General features: G+C 39.6%; 1 protein-coding gene across 1 annotated transcript in view; it reads right to left on the reverse strand.

Annotated features, from left to right (window-relative positions):
* The window catches only part of PPP1R17 (protein phosphatase 1 regulatory subunit 17), an 18,184-nt gene extending 5,353 nt beyond the window's left edge, over window positions 1-12,831 (reverse strand). Inside the window, exons 1-4 of the mRNA XM_015619324.2 lie at window positions 12,432-12,831; window positions 4,999-5,111; window positions 2,015-2,167; window positions 514-675 (exon numbers count right to left, since the gene is read on the reverse strand). Coding sequence (XP_015474810.1) covers window positions 514-675; window positions 2,015-2,167; window positions 4,999-5,080 — 397 coding nt within the window. The 5' untranslated portion in view covers window positions 5,081-5,111; window positions 12,432-12,831. The remainder of the gene's footprint in view (window positions 1-513; window positions 676-2,014; window positions 2,168-4,998; window positions 5,112-12,431) is intronic.
* Window positions 12,832-18,083: the final 5,252 nt, after the last annotated feature.

Below are 18,083 nucleotides of genomic sequence, written 5' to 3' on the forward strand. Positions count from 1 at the left end.
CCTTCCCTTCCCATAGGATGTATTGCACATCATGCCAGAAGCACAGAATTATCTTTAAGGTGCTGCTAATGAGAGGTTCATCACCACTTGGCTTCCTCAGTGCATGTCAGGGACTGCAGAATGAGGAGGGGATTGATCAGTACAGCTTTGCTCCAGGTTGTTTGAGGCATTTTAGTGCTGGTGACCTAAAAATTTCTATGTGCTTAGGTTTGAAAAGCAGGTCAGGAGTTGGCTTTTCAGAAAAGTAGGATTGCAGTTTGCAAGAGATAATAGAGTGACCAAATGCTGTTTCTTTCTCCCCGTCCTTTGTATCCCCTTGAGCTTGAACATGGGATATGTATTAGATTTTTCATGAACCCCCACTGTTACTATATACTTAAACCAAATAGGTCCAGTTGAAGGACTACTAAGTACACTGAGCAGAGAGCAACCTCCTTTTAGCCTTCCAAGTATATCTCTAACACTAGCCACTTTTTGTTGCCTCTTAGGAGGATCTTTACCTAAGTGTCTTACCTATTATCAAAGGTGGGATGTGTATTGCAGGTGTATCTTTTCTTCTGGGCTTTTTCTGCTCCAGTTCAGCGATTTGAGAGACTGGTCTCACTCTTTCTCTCTGTGATTTCTCTGTGATACCATACCTTTTCAGCAGATTTTCAGATGAGCCTGAAACTATGGCTGTAAGTAAGAAATAAAGAAAATGCTACTTTAGACTATTTACATTGAAGCAACTTTCACCTGTGTAGCTCTCCCAAAGACTACTCTGAAGTACAGCTGCACAACTGCATGATCTGCTGCTGCATGATGCACCTACCCTACATTTCTTTCAAATTAATTATTTTCCATAGGCTCTAGAAAACAGTGCTATCAGGCCAGCTGGCTTCTGATTGTACATAATGCAGCCCATCAGAAATCGTGGGACAGATGAGTGTAATCTCCTGTTCCAGAACTTTAGACTTGTTACCACAGTAGCTTAATCACACAGATACTCGAGGTCAATTGGGAGCAATGTGACCACACAGAAGTGGCTGTTTTAACCAGTGAAAGAATGTTCTCTTTACGGTGTGACAATTGCAGGAAGAAAACACAGCTCTCCAGCCTCTGAGCTGCTCTTCCTAAGAGAGAGTTGCTAATGGAAGATAAATGTGAAAACTGAACAAAATCAAATTCAATATCTGGATTACAAATACTGGAAAGTCCCAGTTGCTTATTTTTGACTTGGTGAATTGTTGCAGATATATGGAGAAGCATACAAGTAGTTACTGGCTAACTCCTCTGTGTATGTGCAGCATGGGAAGAGGAACTCAATAATATAAGAGCACAGCTCTCTCGCTGTAGTTTATAACAAGGAGTGCTTGTTAGCTGAGTGACAAACATTTATTCCCACTGGTGGTTTTGGATCATTAGGCATCAGTGGCAGTCTCCTGCTTATTATTCCCTTCTCCGGGTTGGTGGCATTTGGCTCTCAGACACCTGTATTTGTGCCACAGCAGGGAGCACCCTACAAGAAGCCCCTTCACTGATGTTTTCTGGCTTCCTGAAATGCCTACCCTTTGCCAGAGTCCCTATAAACACATGAGCCCTATGATTTCAAGGAGGAAAATCCTGTAGGTGGCTTGTGTATTTCACCGGTCTACTCCTAGTCTCATCCCCAGCCTCCTGCTGTGCACTGGATGCAAGTCTCATGAGAAAATGCAGGGGCTGGACTTAATCCTTTTTGATTTTGGACCATATCCAATTGGGACATCTAGTATGGCTCAGCAGCTGCCAATAAATACACATAATTTCACATGTAAATCTGACATTATTTATTAGCTCACGGGAACATGTTTTTCAGAGCATAAACCTATCCACCTTGGTACTCCTAGAAGTGAGATCAAACCCTCCAACTAACATGGAATGTCTTTGAGAAAGACATCCAAGAGGACATAATTGAGTGAACATTCTGTGGACTTTCACCCAGCTTCAGTCCCTAGAGATGAACTGGGATTTTGAAGTCGAGAGATTTACCACTCACCTGTTAGAGGTGGTGGAGTGTGCAAAGCTGGTGTATCTTTTCTTTTTGGCTTCTTTTTCTCCTGTTCAATCTTCTGGGAAGCTGTGAGGGTTTTACCTTTTCTTGGTTTTTTTTTGAGGTCACAGCTCTTAATCAGCTGCTCTGAAAGATCTTCTGCAAGGAAAAAATACAACAGAAATTGAAATTTAGAGGAAATAAAAAACGAGATGGTGAAAAGAATCACTTTGATAATAGTGCTTTAATCCAAATAAATTAAAATGCCCAGGAAGAAAAATCTCTTAAATATTTAGAAAGCCAACTAAAGGGCTCCTTTCCATACCACATGGGAGTCAAGTGACTTAGGTAGTCCTGTGTTGTTGGCAGTAGACATAAAATGGAGAGAGAGAGTCGTGGGCAGCTTGTTATGTTTACATGTCAGAAGGAAGGCTGCATCGTTGTGTGCAGAGGTTCCATGGCCACTCCTGTTTCATCCAGTGGTAACTGTGTGGATTGTGTCTTCAAGGCCAGTTTTGTGAAGGAAAGTTTTACATGTATAGGGTCAGTCTGAAGTACTGGTAAAATGAGGCAGTCAGTATATTGTTCCCTTCAAGATTCAACTTTATTTCCAGAGCTACTGAGAAACTGGTATTTGCTTTTTATTTATATAATGTTATGGTGAATTTTTGGTTTCCCTTTAAAATAATCCTTTACTCGGATGACTCAGAGTAAAAAGTCAACTTGACTTTTTCTGCAAGAGTCTGTATTTCTGGATGCTTATGCAAGCTGAAAATACTGAAGATAGCTTGTTGTGGTAGTACATCCCCCTCCCTCAACTCCTCTTTAGGCCTGCCCTACAATCTCAGCAGTTTCTGATAAGCCTTAGTTGAACCAGCTGAGTGGTGGAGTGCCCCTTAACTGTGCCAGCTGGTTGGTGAAGTATCCATGACCATACTGGGTGCTCTTGTATGGTAAAGGTAGGAACTGTTCTGACCATAGCAGGAACATCAGCAGTCTGACCAAGGCAAGGAACAAATGAAAAGCAGTCATTCTTATTGGCTTTGATAAGTAATTTACCTGAGTCGTAGCCCAGCTGAAATGGTACCATTGTAATGAGACCTCTTGGAAAAATGTATTGTTGCCTGAGTGTAATAGCACTAGTTTTACTGGGCTTTTTGGAAAAAAATCATCTTGTGATGTGACAAACAGCTGTGTTAAGTGAGGCTGTTTGATCTCTCCTGGAATACAGTGGGGCTCTGATGGGGATGCCTCTTGGAGCTTGCAAACCCTCAAGTTTGCAATATTTGAAAGACTATTGCTGACAACGAGGTCTAGGCAGATACCACCCCCACACACACATACTCCTTGAGGTGCAGCCCATGCCTGCTGAGAAACACTAAGGGATTTGATATGAGTGAGCCCGAGGGGAATTTTTGATAGGTACCTTTACACTAGTAGTTATAGAGGTATACATCTTTTTTCATGTGTTCACGCAAGTGAAAGGATTATGGTACGAACGTTGCTGAGTATGTCATTAACTCACGGTTATAATTGTAGAAAATCCTATTGAATTATTTTTAAAATATTAAATTAGTCAATTATTAAATGCTTTTGCACCCTTTTCTTGTATCATACCCTCTGCACATTTACTCTCTTCCATCCCAGTCTTCATGTAAATCATTCCAAATTGCTTCTAATCCAATTTACTTATGTTTGCTTTGTCTACATGTTAAGTAATAGAATTAACCTTGCCACTTTGTTAAAGCTGCATTCTCATAAATTCATATTAAACCCCACTTTTTACCAATAACCTTGATGATTATTCTTTAAGCATCTCAACCACTCATTTGTGAACCTCTCATCAGTATCATTGCAGAAACCAAGGCTTTGAATTCTTAAAAGCTGCTTGTTTGACTTCAGCTGGGCTCCTCACGCCGTTACCCAAGCCCTGACTGCAGACTTGGATGCAAGCATGGCTTCATTCCAGATTCTCTCACACTATTTAAGGCAGATGTTATGTCTCTGAGCCTGCAGGTAGACATGGGAAGGATGGCCTCTGGGCCTTCACAGGCTTTCTTCATAGTTCTAATGAGCTCATTAACCCTCCCACTGCCTCAGTTTCCCAACAGTATAATGAAACTCAATCTATATATATTTAAATAAGCGATTTTATGAACCAACTATGCTTGGTATACCAGCATTTGTAAAAATGGTGTCTGTGGCTAGAAATGCCATGTAGCAGAGACAGAACTAGGATTCCTCCCTTGCAGTACAAATAAAATTTATAAAACCTGTGGTGAGACACTTTTTCTTTTACAGGGAAGTGAAATTGCATTTGTGTTTCATTATTGCCATCACAAAGGTAACAACAAGTGAACAGATTTTTCTTTCTGGGTTGCCAAATCTTCAGGACAATTTTGTAAAATAAGAGTGAAATCATAGCACTTGAAACAGAGGCAAAGACCATGAATATGCAAAAAGCATATCTATCAAGCATGAAGTCTGATATTCAGAAGTGTGACAGAGCAAAGACAACCCTGGTATGCTCATTGAAAAAATTGTATGAAGTAGCTTCAAGAAAAGAAACTGGTGATGAAGGAGAAAACATTTTTAGAAAGCTGTCTCAATGATGGAAAATGGAATGCTTGAAATCTTTTACTCAAATTGCATATGGAAGATATATTCAGGGAAGCTCAGCTATAGCCTAGCTTTCAATTTACTGTGGTACAAATGAAGAAACTGCTCTACCAGGGAAAAGATCAATGACTCTTTTTCCTTTCTCCTCTTTAATTAACTACACTCTAGAGCTTCAGATGATATTTATACACAGGAAAAATGCTCTTTGTCTTTCCATCTGGCACTAGAAGCATCAGCAGAAGGTGTAATCTATCTGTTTTCATGGGGGGTTTGTTGAATTGCTGGAGGGGAAAAATGGACACTAGACAGGACTTTATGATGTGAAGGCAACACCCCTTATTAGTGCAATGACATCATCAAATAACACTTACCTAAACGGTTACACTGTGAATCTTGCTTGTCCAGTCTGTCCTCTGGGATATCAAGTGGCTGAACACATTCTGTTGACATCATTGAAGTGGGCTTTTCTACCCTTATGAAAATACTACACCACATTAAAAAAAAAAAAATTTAAAAAAGAAATTCACCAGCATGATATAAAACAGACATATTGGTGTTACCTAACGACTGATGAGGAGTTCTTGTCTTCCAGCAGTCTGCTGACCTCATTTTTTACAGTAACCTGTTTTTCCACCTACCTTGCTGTAAGCAACCCACACTAGCATGGATTGGCTCTACAGAAAAACATTTGGTTTTTTTGGAGCGTACAGAAAGTGCTATCTTATACAGAAAGTCCTATATCATACACAAAGTAAATGCTAAGGAATAGGATGTTGTGTTCTGGTTTTCTTCTCCTTTTTTTCTCAACTGTAAGCCAAGGATCATATTTGTTATTTATTATATGAAACAACTTTAATCATTAATTCTATTGACTTAGTCTTATAAGTCCAGCTCCACTAAGAAACCTTGCATACCCCAGAAAAACCAGGTGTAAAGTACTGCCTCAGAAAGATGGGCAGTGACCACAGACCCCAAAGCAATCATGAAATAAATTTACTTATCACTTTGGTAAGACCATAGGACCCCATTTCACACAGTTATTTAAGTGTACATGCTCTGTAAGTCTCACTGGATTGCTGTTTGAGCTGTTTTGTTCCCTTTTACTTATAGCTGCAGTGGGTGTTGAAGCCCATCCTCACCCATCCTCCTACCTGAGCTCTCCCAGCACCTTGCAAGCTGAGATGTGATCTGGGGCTGCCACAGATGCCACCACAGAAGGAAGAAAATTAGACCATTTTTCACAGCTGATCATTTCTATGGTTGCTTAGCAGAAACTCAACAGAATGAAAAAAGCAATGTTAAAGGGAAACAAGCCTCAACCTGAAGGTGCAGTCCAAGAGATCTCAGTATCTGCCTTCATCCAGCAACAGCTGTGGTGGTTTCTTATTCACAACCTCTGTTCTCCATTTTCAGGGAATAAGAGCAGACTGTGATTTCCTTGTAAGGAGGAGAAAGGCAATGAGGAAAAGACTGAAGACATTATGAATAGTAGATGAAAGAAATAATTGGGAAAAAATAGAGAAAGGGGAGTTAGAGAAGGAAAGGCAAATAAGACAAAGGTAAGAAAAGAGGCAGCTGGAGAATAACAGTGAAATGGAGGATGGGAAAATAGGAGTCTAAACTGTGTGAGTTTGGTTTTATCTTGCTGGAGGAAAAGAAATTTCCTTATTATTTCTCTGTAAATTGCAATGGCTGTTTGTTGACAAGAAACAGAACAGTAGGGGAGTTAATCTCATTTCCATGACTAAACTTGCATCTCTGTAAAGAAAAATTAACCCTCGAGCAAAATCCAGTCACAGAAATATTCGCAAAGAATGTAGGAAAGGTTGGACTGATGTAGTTCTTCACTGGATGGAAACACATGTCTTAAATGCCAGTAACTTAAAAATAAATGGAATAACACTGCTGTTACAGGTGGATATTTAGATAAGCCCTTTCCTTTTGCCCAGGCCTCTGGCAGCAAGCATTAGCTTTATTGAGGCAGCCAGCACCCCAAAGCCCACTCTCATGCACAAGTTGTTTAATAATGGCTGATTTGGTCTATTATAGAATTAATTATTTGTTTAATAGACAGAAAACTAACTTAAAGTCAAGACTTAAACTAAACTAATACTACACAGGATAAAGACAAAAAGAAAAGAGACTACTAGTAGATATATACAGAGCGAGGTTAAAGGTACCTATTAATGTTACATACAGCTAGCAAAGAAATAATGTAACTTAGGATTTAATGTATCTTACCATCCAGTTGTTGGTGAGGCACACACTGAGATCCTTTCCCTCAATCCCCAGGGAAGTAACCTCGGAATTGTGTCCAAACTCTGGGGAGAAGTCTCCCAGACTTTTAGGGTATGTGTGTAGAGGCTCCTACCTCTCTGATAACTCATGTATCTTTTATAGTTTGTAAAAGGGTGTCTCTCAGTCAAGAATATTTCCCTTGTCTCTTCCCACATCTGCTGTCCAGACTAAGATGTTGATTCTTAGCTAAGGTTTGAGCCCTTTTGCTGCCAGGGGTGACCTCTTGCTGGGCCTTTCAGCCCCTAGGTTATCTCTTTATGGACCAACTCTCTGTGGTAGAGAGGAGGTGGAGTAGACATCCTGCCACAACTGCCTGACAGCATCAAATTTGACTCATGTCAACATCAAAGGTTGATGTTGACTGATACTGTACATATGGGATTAATTCCCTTATGTTTCACTATTTAAAATTTACAAACGTTTGTAATATTCTACAAATTATTAGAGCCTTACTGAATCAGGTCTAGATGAGGGATTTCGCCTCCAGATGTTCACTATAGAAATGTCCCAGTCCAGCCTCACATCTGTACCAAAGTGTCATTCTGCCTGAAGGCTTATTTGCCTTCACTGAAAGAAAATCTTTCACTTGGGAAGGCTGTACAGAAACAAATCTTTGAAGGCACCTTAACATGGTTTCTCTGTTTATTCACCATATAAATAAGCTATAGCTGTGGTTCAAAATGAAGCAGTCATCACTTTATTTAATTCAAAACTTATTATCTGGCCATATGAGGGCTTACACTACATTTTGTGATTTGAGCGGCTTTTATTCTTCATTGCCATTTGACTTTATTGGATTTGATTAGGACACGCTGACTAAATATTATGACTAGTTAAAGTGTTATTTTCTGAAGAATACTCTGTTTACAAGGTTTTCAGTAAAATCAGGGATGTTATTTCAGACACTATGGACATTTTTGTTTTTAACATGTCTTGAGGCAAAAAGGGTTGAGGATAGATAGCAAAGTTTAAATGTAAAATTGGTAGTAAATTATATTTACTGGAAATGGCTTAAAAATATAGTTAAATTTGGTTAGATTTCAATAAGTTGCTTCACTGAATTATTTCACCCAATAAAAATTAAGTTTTGTAAAAAGACTTAATATAGGATTGATTAATTATTTTTTTCTTAATATGATGGTTTGGAAAATATTAATCTAAAATACATCCCTTAGAACTGTGTTCATATTTTCATTGTCACACATGCCAAGCCCTTGGTATCTTCAGTGCTTTGAAATTCTGGTTTGAAGGCTAACTTCTGACACTCCATTTTCTTTCTTTTTAAAGTGTGCCCTGAAGCCAGCATTGCCTTGCTTAGAAAAGCACTGCACTTTGCGACGGTTTGTGTGACAAAAGGATGAAAAGATAAAAATTACCAGAATATATAATGGATTTTGGTATCTCGGGTGTATATACATTGTCTCTAACGTGTGAACCTGTGAGTGGTGTTACATCCTGTCACCATGGAATACACACAGAGCTCTCCTCCAAAGGAAGGTTGCTGTATGTGACCATTGTAATGGTGCTTTCCCATCCCAGTAAAATCAGTTCCTGCCACTAAGGAAACAGATTCCCCAGTAACATTTTCTGTGGGAAGGTAGCCTGCTATAGGAACTGTATGAAGCCATTAATATGGCTTTAAAAATTGAAGCATGTTCTCAGATTTTCATGCATTAGGTGCAAGGCTTTTCCTAGCAGCCTTTATGTTAGCACACTCTGCTGCCATCAGTCACCTTGGTAGCACATGCTTGCTATTCATGTGATGAAGTAAAGCATTTTTTTCTTGCACTCTGTTATGTCTCTTGACATAATGATCCACATTTATCCTTTGGGCACCTGTAATGGTTACTTTGGAGGCTAATTCACACAGAATAGAAGATACTTCCTGAGATGCTATAGATTTTTCTATATCATTTAGGATTCAGTTGTCATTTAGCCAGGGACTTTGCTATGGTGCAGCTGGGCTGTACCATCCTCTGCAGAGATATGTCCCTAAGTCTCACCTCAAGTTTCTTATTGCTAGGAAAAAAGAGAGCTGATAGAGAGAGACAGCTGAAATGATCTCCTAAAAGTTTAAGCAAATTCAAGCTTTGCCTACATAGTTTTGTGTTGCTCCTTGTAGAAGCTTCTGGCATGAGACTGGATTGGCTCTACCTACAGACAGAGAAGGGCAATGAATGATAGGACAGACTGAAAAGTGCAAGTATTACTGAAAGCTGCTTCAGCCTCATGTGAATGAAATCTCATGCTGAATCACTGTCATATAACAACATGACTCCTTTGGGCATACACCCTTGTAAGATATGTTATATCTGAACTTTTTGCTTTCTGGATATCAGCTTTGGATTTTTAGAAAGGTTAAAGCACATACTAATTTTTTTTTTCCAAAATTATCAGTTGCTGTACCAGCTTGATTAAAGTGCCCAAATAAAGCTATATTATCACTCACTAATATAGTCCTAAAACACCAAGAACATAAATTCTTGCAAGTAATATGATTACTTTCTTTGCTTAAATTTTTGGTTTCCAGAACAAAATTCACTAATGCAAACTTCCAGGCTTTATAAATATTTTTTTAAAATGTTTATAATATAATATAGAGTATAAATATATAATGTATATAATACATGTAATATGATTATATTATATATAATAATATATAATTTAAAAATATGTATAAAGTATTTTTTTAAAATACTTTGCTAGAGACAGATGCAGGAACCTGTTTGGTTTACTATTTTAATACACAGTTGGTTTAATGTAGATGTGTGTCACAAGTAATCAGCTTAGAGTTTAGGGAATACTCAGTACAGCTACTCTCATATATTTATAAGATGATGTAAATCTTTCAAGGCAGTCCAATAATGTGACATTTAAACTTAAAATGAAATCTCATGAGAAAAAATCCTGTAAGATAGAAAACTAAAGCTTTGAGAACAAAATGAAAGGGCTGGACTTATTTTTCATTTGATCTTGAATTAGGCATGGAAGTGGCTTGGGGGAAAATCTCCATTTCTTATCTTCTCTGAAGGTTTGAAAGGTTGTAGGGGCTATGCAACTGCATGGGTATTGGGTACTATGGATAGTTGTATGTAATCTGAAGGGACAATGCAGTTCTCAAATGAGTCACCCATAGGTGATCTGGTGATCTTTCTTACCTATAAGACGAAGAAATGAAGTTCTGATACACAATTCTTATAAAAGTTTACAGGGGTTATGTGGGTATTAATGTCAGTACTCCTCACTATTGTACATTAAGGCTTGTGATTTCTTTGTATATTGAATACTTAGAATTTCTGAATTGGCCCTTTATAAGGTATCCACACCTCAGCCTCTGAAGATTTCAGTAGACCATGTGGTGCATGTAATATTGTGTGTGGAATTTTTTTTTTTCTTGTTCAGGAGAGTGTTTTGTTTCTACAATTGACAAATTCCTGAAGAAAAAACGTTCTAATTTCCAGGGTGTGCAGAATTATTAAAAAAACCACTGTCATGTTGACAAGGATGCTAGATAAATAAAAGTACTTTTGAGAGCATCCTTTTTGGGTGAGAGCAGTCAATCTGAATTTAGTAAGTTCATTTTGATAGTCAGTAATAATGTTGTCACAGAAGCCTGATAGGCCCTATGTACTTATCTTCTGAAGCCAGAGCAATTCCTAAGAACACAGAGAGAAGCAGAGGCAGAAACAGAGGCAACTAAGGTCCTGGAGTGGTACAGTGTGCACACTTGTTTGCCTCACAGTCAGAGCCTGGCCTTGCTGCTGCTGGGGTATTCAATAGTTGGAAATGGAAGGAAATAGGGAGTATCTCACAGGCTGCTGCCAAATGCAGACATAAGGCAAAGGCTGGGCTTCATTAGTAACAGTCCAGACAAAAAGCAGCATTTTCTGCCTTGCCCAAAGAGCTGCTCTGGTGTGAGGGTTTGCTCTTTAAGACTGGTGCCTCTTCTGCCCCCAAGCATGCACTTAAAATTTCCTGGTGGGGTTTGATTATTAATCTATTTTAAATTGACTTGCCCCTTTCTGTCTGATTGCAATGACCACATAAGCAAGCAGGGTCAGGCGAACTCCAAGCATCCTTACCTGCTCCTTTTTCCCTGCATCCTTAGACCTATGTGAGAGGTGAAGGGAGAGAGACCTGTCATTCCTTCTGTAGCATGCCCCCTGTGGAGGGCTCTATAGTGTGAGAAGCTCTCTTATTTGCATGAAGTCATTTACAAATGCAGAAAGAAGGAATAGGATACTGGTTGAAGCCATCTTGCACACATCTGCCCTACACAGAAGCCATGTGAAACAGGTCAGGAGTCAAGGGGAATGGAACACCATCTGGCTGCATTTGGCTTCTTCCATCTGCTCTCAGCAGGCAGACTTGGTACCTTTATGAAAAAATATGCACCTTCACCCCTACCCCATGCTATCCCAGCCCCATTACAACTGCTTCCTGACAAATCATGTAAATAAAGCAAGATTACAGTGGTCAGAGTAGAAAACAGACGTCCTACAAGTAGAAATTCTCAGTGTTGCTGCTCTGCACTCCAAACTTTTAATTGCAAGTTTTCCTATGTGTTTAACATTATTCTATTGGAGTGATGCCTTCCAAGGGTACAGAAGACAGCTTCATGCTAATGCACAGAGTTTCTTCTTCAGTTATTTCGGCAGTAGGCTGCTCTGCACAGGCATATTGTCAGATTACTCTGATTTTTACCTTTATAAAGCATATTTAAATCTTCTCAGCAAATATTTAGATATTTGAAAGCCTGATCTGAGTGCCTCCCTCTACCCAAAACTTTTGCTACTAATAATAGCAAGGACACAGAAGTACCACAGAATTGTCTGGGATCAGTGTCTTCTCACAGACAGTGTGGGTGGTATTTCAAAAATATTTTAAAAAATTGTGACTGGGTGGTGGACTTATTCCTGCTATTAGTTTGTAAAATAAACTTGTAAAATAAATAAAAATATTTATTTGTTTGATTGAAAAAATGCGATATACATTTGCACAAGTACTGGTTACAAAGTCTTTATCTTTGGAGATAAAAAATACATTCTTCCCAAATTTTTTCCTTGAGGTACAAATTAACCCCTTGCACATGCCAGACTTAGTAGTGAGAAAAGAAGTCCTTATATCAGTTTCCACTTTGCTGACTTACAAATCTGGTTGTGAACTGTCCCAGCAGTTAAAGTTAGTGCTTTAGTTTTCTCTAAAAACTAAATTTCCCCATAGCCCTATCCACAAATCCCAGACTCAGATAGGTCATACCTCAACCTTCCTCACACGGGACCATCCCCAGCCCATTCCCTGTGGATTCCCAGTGGAGATCCTGTGCTTTCCTGCTCATCCCCAGAGGCGATAAGGCAACTAACTGCTGCTTTAAAAAACTCAAAGAAATGAACAAATCCACACACCCCCTCAAAAACCAAAACAAAACCAAACCAAAAAACAAAACAAACAAGGAAATAAAGAAGCCAGCCAGCTGGGAGGAAAACCGTGTGGCTGAAGTACTTACTGAGTGGTGTGAAGTAGTAGGGAAGGTGCAGTTTGCCGTCGGGGTTCACTGCAGGATCTTTCTGGACTGGGGCTGCAGCTGATGCTCCTTCCCGTCTTATCTAGGGATAAGTGGAAGCCGTCGCTGTGCCAACGCTGCACTCAGGAGTCCTCCTGGAGGCTAGGGAACAGCACCACCGCTCCCTGCCCCACCAGCAGATCCTAATCCCGTTTCCTTCCTTTTCCACAAGTTGTAGGGGCCAAAGGGGAGGCAACAAGATGTGTGGGAGACCAGCAGTGCCTCAAGGCTGAGGTATCATTCCTGCCAATGACCAAGAGCCACAGATGCTGATGGTCTCAGAGAAGCAAGGGAGGATTTGAAAGCTTTGGCACAGAGAGCCAAAAGGTGAGCAGCAGCTGCAGTGTCTAGAGCTGCAAAGAAAATCACAAGGGGAGGGAGTAAAGCTGATGCCGTCAGGGACCCAGGGGAAAGCTGAGAATAAAAGTGGAGCAAGAAGGCAGGGCACACACCCAGGACAGCACTGTAAGTATAGAAACTGATGGTCACTGTCTCCAGCACTGAGGTTCACTGATGACTGCATTTTTTGTGTGTATAACACAAGTGGTTTTACAAGCATGGTGTTTATGGGGTCAGGTAGGGAGTCTTCCATGGCTGCCAGTTGTTTGCCAGCAGAAACCAGTCTCTCCTATTTTAGCCCTTGCCTTTGGATGGAACTGCTGTTTCAGCTGAGGGAAGGAAATAAAATCATGCCTGACACTGGAAAAGCTCTGGAAGAAACACTGTAATCTGTGGTGGGACTGTGAACTGCTCCTCTCTTAGTATTCATTTGGAACAAAAACACCTTTGTCTATACAAACCGTGATGGCTCACAGTTGTGGTTCTCTTCTTTTCCCACTCTCAGTGACCAAAATTCAGAAGTGCCAGAGTGCATGGCATACCTTCTTTCATAAAGCAGTATATTGTACAGAAAACCCAAAGGGGCAAATTTCTAATTGCCAGCCCTGCAAACTGTGCTACACCCTTGGATCCTTTATGTATCATAAGTGGTTCTACAAAATGCCAAGCGTGTTAAATGCTCTAAAGGCACCACCTGAAAGAACTGTGAGCTTTCTCCATCGGTGCCTGGGAAAGACAAGTACATTCATTAACTTACAAGGTGTAAGTCTCCTGTGCTTATGTGTCTCAGTGGCCTACCTTTAAAAGCAAGTTCGTAAATGCTTAAATTATTCCTGAAAAAATGGAGCAGAGGGTCCTAAGCATTTTTTGGTGAAGATTAATATTTCTAAATTAAAAAAAAAAAAACAACAAAAAAACCCCAAACCTTCAAATTTCTCAAATCACACAAAGCCCAAGCTTGCTTTTTATGTTGCCCACCTCCATCATTGTTCAAACCTCTCTGTTGCAGTGAATTTTAAATAAAAAACCCTCTAATATTCACTGAAATGTCTTTTATTTTGAAAAACAATTATTTCATATCTTTCTATGAAGTCAGAAAATCAGAATGAGGTGAATGAAACAAGGTGGTCAAATCAGAAATATGTTTTGAAACTCAGCTGAAGATTGCCTTTTTATTGTCCTGATTAAAAAAGTCAGTCAATCATTTATAGCACTAAAGAATTCCCTGAGGACTATAATATACTTTCCTGTTCCATCCACCAGATCCCAAGGTTGCTTTGGGAATGTAACAATATAGGTTTACTCAAAAGGAAAGCAGCCTATCAGCTATCTCAGCAAAATTACACATCCAAACCTGGACACCTTTTAGATTTGTTAGCTACAGTGATGCCACAAAGCATTTAACTGCAGCATCAGATTTATCCTTGTCTCTACAGGATGTCTGTTGCATTATCAGTGTGATGGAGGATTTACTGTCAGATGTGGTCTTTTAAATGTTTACAGTTGTAGTCCTGCTTGTAAGGAGGGCTGGGACTCCTGCCAGCTTTGTAATATTTTATATTCAGTTATTTCACAAACACAACCTGGAAAATGGTCCAAGTTTTTAATAAATCTGCACTTTAATCCCCTTCACATGTACACAACCACTCCCATCTTGGGAAAAGCAGCTCTTGAAGAACTACTCATGTAATTAAAGATAAGAACATGTCTAAAAGTTTCCAGGCTCATGCTTTAGAAGACAAGCAATGCAAAAGGAAAGTAGGAGAAGATCTAAGAAAAAATTCAGGTAAATACAGCACACACATATATATGTATATATATACATACACATACACATACACATGTGCACATATGTACATATATGTATGCATGCATGTATATATAACTACAACCTTACTGTGCATTTGTTATTGGTCGTGGAACAGAGCATCTGATGCTGCCTGCAGAGGCCAGAATGAGTCTGCTGGAACAGAGAGAGCCAAGAACACCAGAGATCACCAGGTAAGTCATGTCAGAGTACCTTCCAATACAAAACCCTATCTCTAAAAAGTTAAAGGTGAGCATGATTATCAGTATCAGGAAGGCCTGTTGCCTTAAAGATGATATAGTTGTCACCTCTGTATGCCCCATATCTACTGCAGATGGCTATGAAGATCTTATAAAACTAGCATACCAGTAACCTTGTGTACAAACCAAGACATACATACCACTGTGGCTCTGTGGGGATTTGATACATTAAGTTTACATTAAGGTAAGATTTTACTATCAACCCTAGCACTACTTTCAGATGAAGTAAGAGGTTCTGATAAGGCCAAAGTGAAGTACTATTTTATTTTAGCAGATCTTAGGTATCTGAAAACTGTTGTTGATTTAGCCTCAAGTCACTTCTTTACGCAGTAGCGTGTGGTTACATAGATTACAATACTCCCTCCAGGTAAGAAAACTCAGGGCTCACACTCTCCTGGTGTGCTTAAGCCCATCTTCAGCCTGTGCTCTTACTGTGTGTGAAAGTGCACTGTGCAGTACATAAAGCTTATTCCAGATTTATGCTAACTCCCAAGCTGCTGCATGCATGTTCAGGCCCCAAGTAAATTTATATATATTTATTTGGGTTATTTATATTGTAAGGAACAATCTATTAATTTAGTCCTTTTATAAATGTTGTTATAGGTATAAAAGAGAGTAGAGTTGATTAAATAATTTACTTTTCAGGCACAACAGTGTGATCAATCGGTCAAGAAGCTGTGCTGGATTTTTAATCAAAAAGATTGCCTCCTGTACAGTCAACAGTTGTCTTTGGCACTTTCCCTTTAAGTTATGGAGGTTAAAAGTTCAGAAGATCAAAACCTGCACTCAGTCCACCTCACTTTTCAGAGTTGCTATTATAAACATTTACATTTCCCCCTATAGGTAATTGTGTATATAGAGTCATATATCATATGTGTGCATTTATCACAGACACAAACATAAAGATATATCATATTTTTGAAAAAGAATGCTTGATAAAAATCATTGCTACATCCTGAAAAACAGCATATTGGTCCCTTGTCCAAGAGAGAAATCATTTGTGTTCATTGTACTCCTGAGTAAAGACTTTAAGACTGTAATACTAAGGCTCAGAGGAGCCTGGGGTCTGTATCAACCCTGATGGATGACTGTCTTGCAAATGTCTTTCCTGCTGCCTCTGCAAAGGTTGGGGGCATTACAAAGAAATCTAAAAGTTTAGAAGACAATAGTCCCATTTAGAGTGGCAAAGGAAATTTCTGTGTCAAGAATCAGGGTCAAGCCCAGATTCCCCACGTAAAGCCAAGGAGAAAAAAACTATCACACTAAGCTGAAATGAAAATGATTATAGGTTAACCTGTACTTTACATTTAGATGAAAAATTTAACATTTTCTGTTATATATAGTTTACAACAAAGTCTTCCTTCTTATTTCAGGAGAAGCAACCCAGGAGAAAAACATGGAAAGAAAAAGATGTGGCTTTTTATGAGGGAGAAAGATTTTCAAGTTTGTCGCTTGTAAAGACTACAGTGCACAATTTTCTTTAATCTTTATGTCAGAGGGCTTTGGGACAGTTAATTTTAGGGAAAGACAGATGTAAAATCCAGCAAATGGCAGATGGTAGCGAAAAACTATATTCCAGGGAGACTTAGAACAAAGCAGTAGCAGATGACCTCTGACCCATGTAATTTGTGCTACTCCTTATATCCATCACTCTTATGCAGCATGGAGCAAGGTGAGAGCTGGGATGAGGTTAAATCTGGCCTTCACCTCCTAGACAAGTCTCTCTCCCTCCCTTTTCAGGGTCATTAGATCTGTAGAATTGCCCCTTTCCCTGGAGCTGCTGTTTCTCACTCTAAGTTCTTGCTCTGGTTAATTACATGCTGAACCAGTGTGTTTCTGTGTATGAACAGAAAGGGGTTTGCCTGCTAAAACACTGTCGACTTGTCAAAATTACATAATTTCCAACTCTTCATCCAAGGATCTTTTTAAATAGCATCACAGTCCTCCTGCACTTGAAGCTTAAAATATTAGACATCTTCTAAAACACCACTGTGTTCATTCCCTTTTTTAACATTCTCTGCATCGTCTGCTTTATTTTATTGGACTGAGAACCTGGAAAGAAAATAATTTCTCTGACTGGAAACTGCACATATGAGTGTGAGAAACATCAGTTCCTACAGCATATGCCTACCTCTCAGATTACAAACAGAGACTCATTGGTAAACTTGGGCTGTCCCTCAGCCTTCTTGTGCCTTGCAGCAGAATGGAAAGAGTTGCAGATGTCTGACACAGTCTGTGAGCTTCCCTGGCAAAGAATATTTCTGCATGTGTTATCCGATAAAGAGTTTATTGAAAAAGGAATAAACTAGACATGACTGAAACCACACCAGAAGTCTATCAACAGAGGACATGAAATAAAGAAGCAAGGAGCAGAGTGATGGACATAAGAGGGTTTTCAAAGAAATTCAGTGAATACTGCCTCCTCTCAACTTCCCTGAGTTTTCAGTTTACTGCAAGCATCTTGAAAAATCCTTACTCACTCTCTGTTCTTCACATTACAGCAGCACCACAAACATTTTGGTAGTTACCATCTTGTCACACAATGAGACTACATTGCTCTGCTGGAAAACTTCCAGTTCTCATTATCCTTGAGAAGGATATATGGCTGACTCGTTTAGCATTGCTCAGCCAGTGGCAAGCTGTAACCTGCATCTTTGCATTTTTCAGCACTTCCCCTCTGTAGGAAGAGACAAGAGCATACCTTTCCATCCCCTGAGGTGTTTGGTTTTTTCCTTACAGCTTGAGAAAAACACGGTTGGAAAAAATCAGTAGATGAAAATCAGTCATAGTTTAATTGTTACAGGCTAGAGAATATAGAGGATGAGATTTCAAGGGAGCAGTTTTGTACATGTCATGGCCTTGTTACTTCCTTCTGGGTATCATGAGGGATTACTCTAAGTCCTCACCTGGTCCACTGGCTGGCCAATTGGAGCCATGACAGCCATCATGTAGCCTCATCATGATTTCTGAGGAGAGAAGCTCCTCAGAAAGCTGTGTGAAGGGCTGAGGGGGAAACAAGGGGATATTGCAACCTGTGCTGGATCCTGAGAAATCTTAGCTAGTCCAGAGGACAGCTCTGGTGATGCAGCAGTGGTGGCGGTCATGCAGGGCTTTTGCCGTTGTCTTCATCCTACATCCCTAGACTTTCAGATTGATGTTCCAGCCCATACAGAAGAATTGAGGGAAGGA

This window comes from Parus major, chromosome 2 (genome assembly GCF_001522545.3).
Source record: "Parus major isolate Abel chromosome 2, Parus_major1.1, whole genome shotgun sequence".
Classification (NCBI taxonomy): Eukaryota; Metazoa; Chordata; class Aves; order Passeriformes; family Paridae; genus Parus; species Parus major.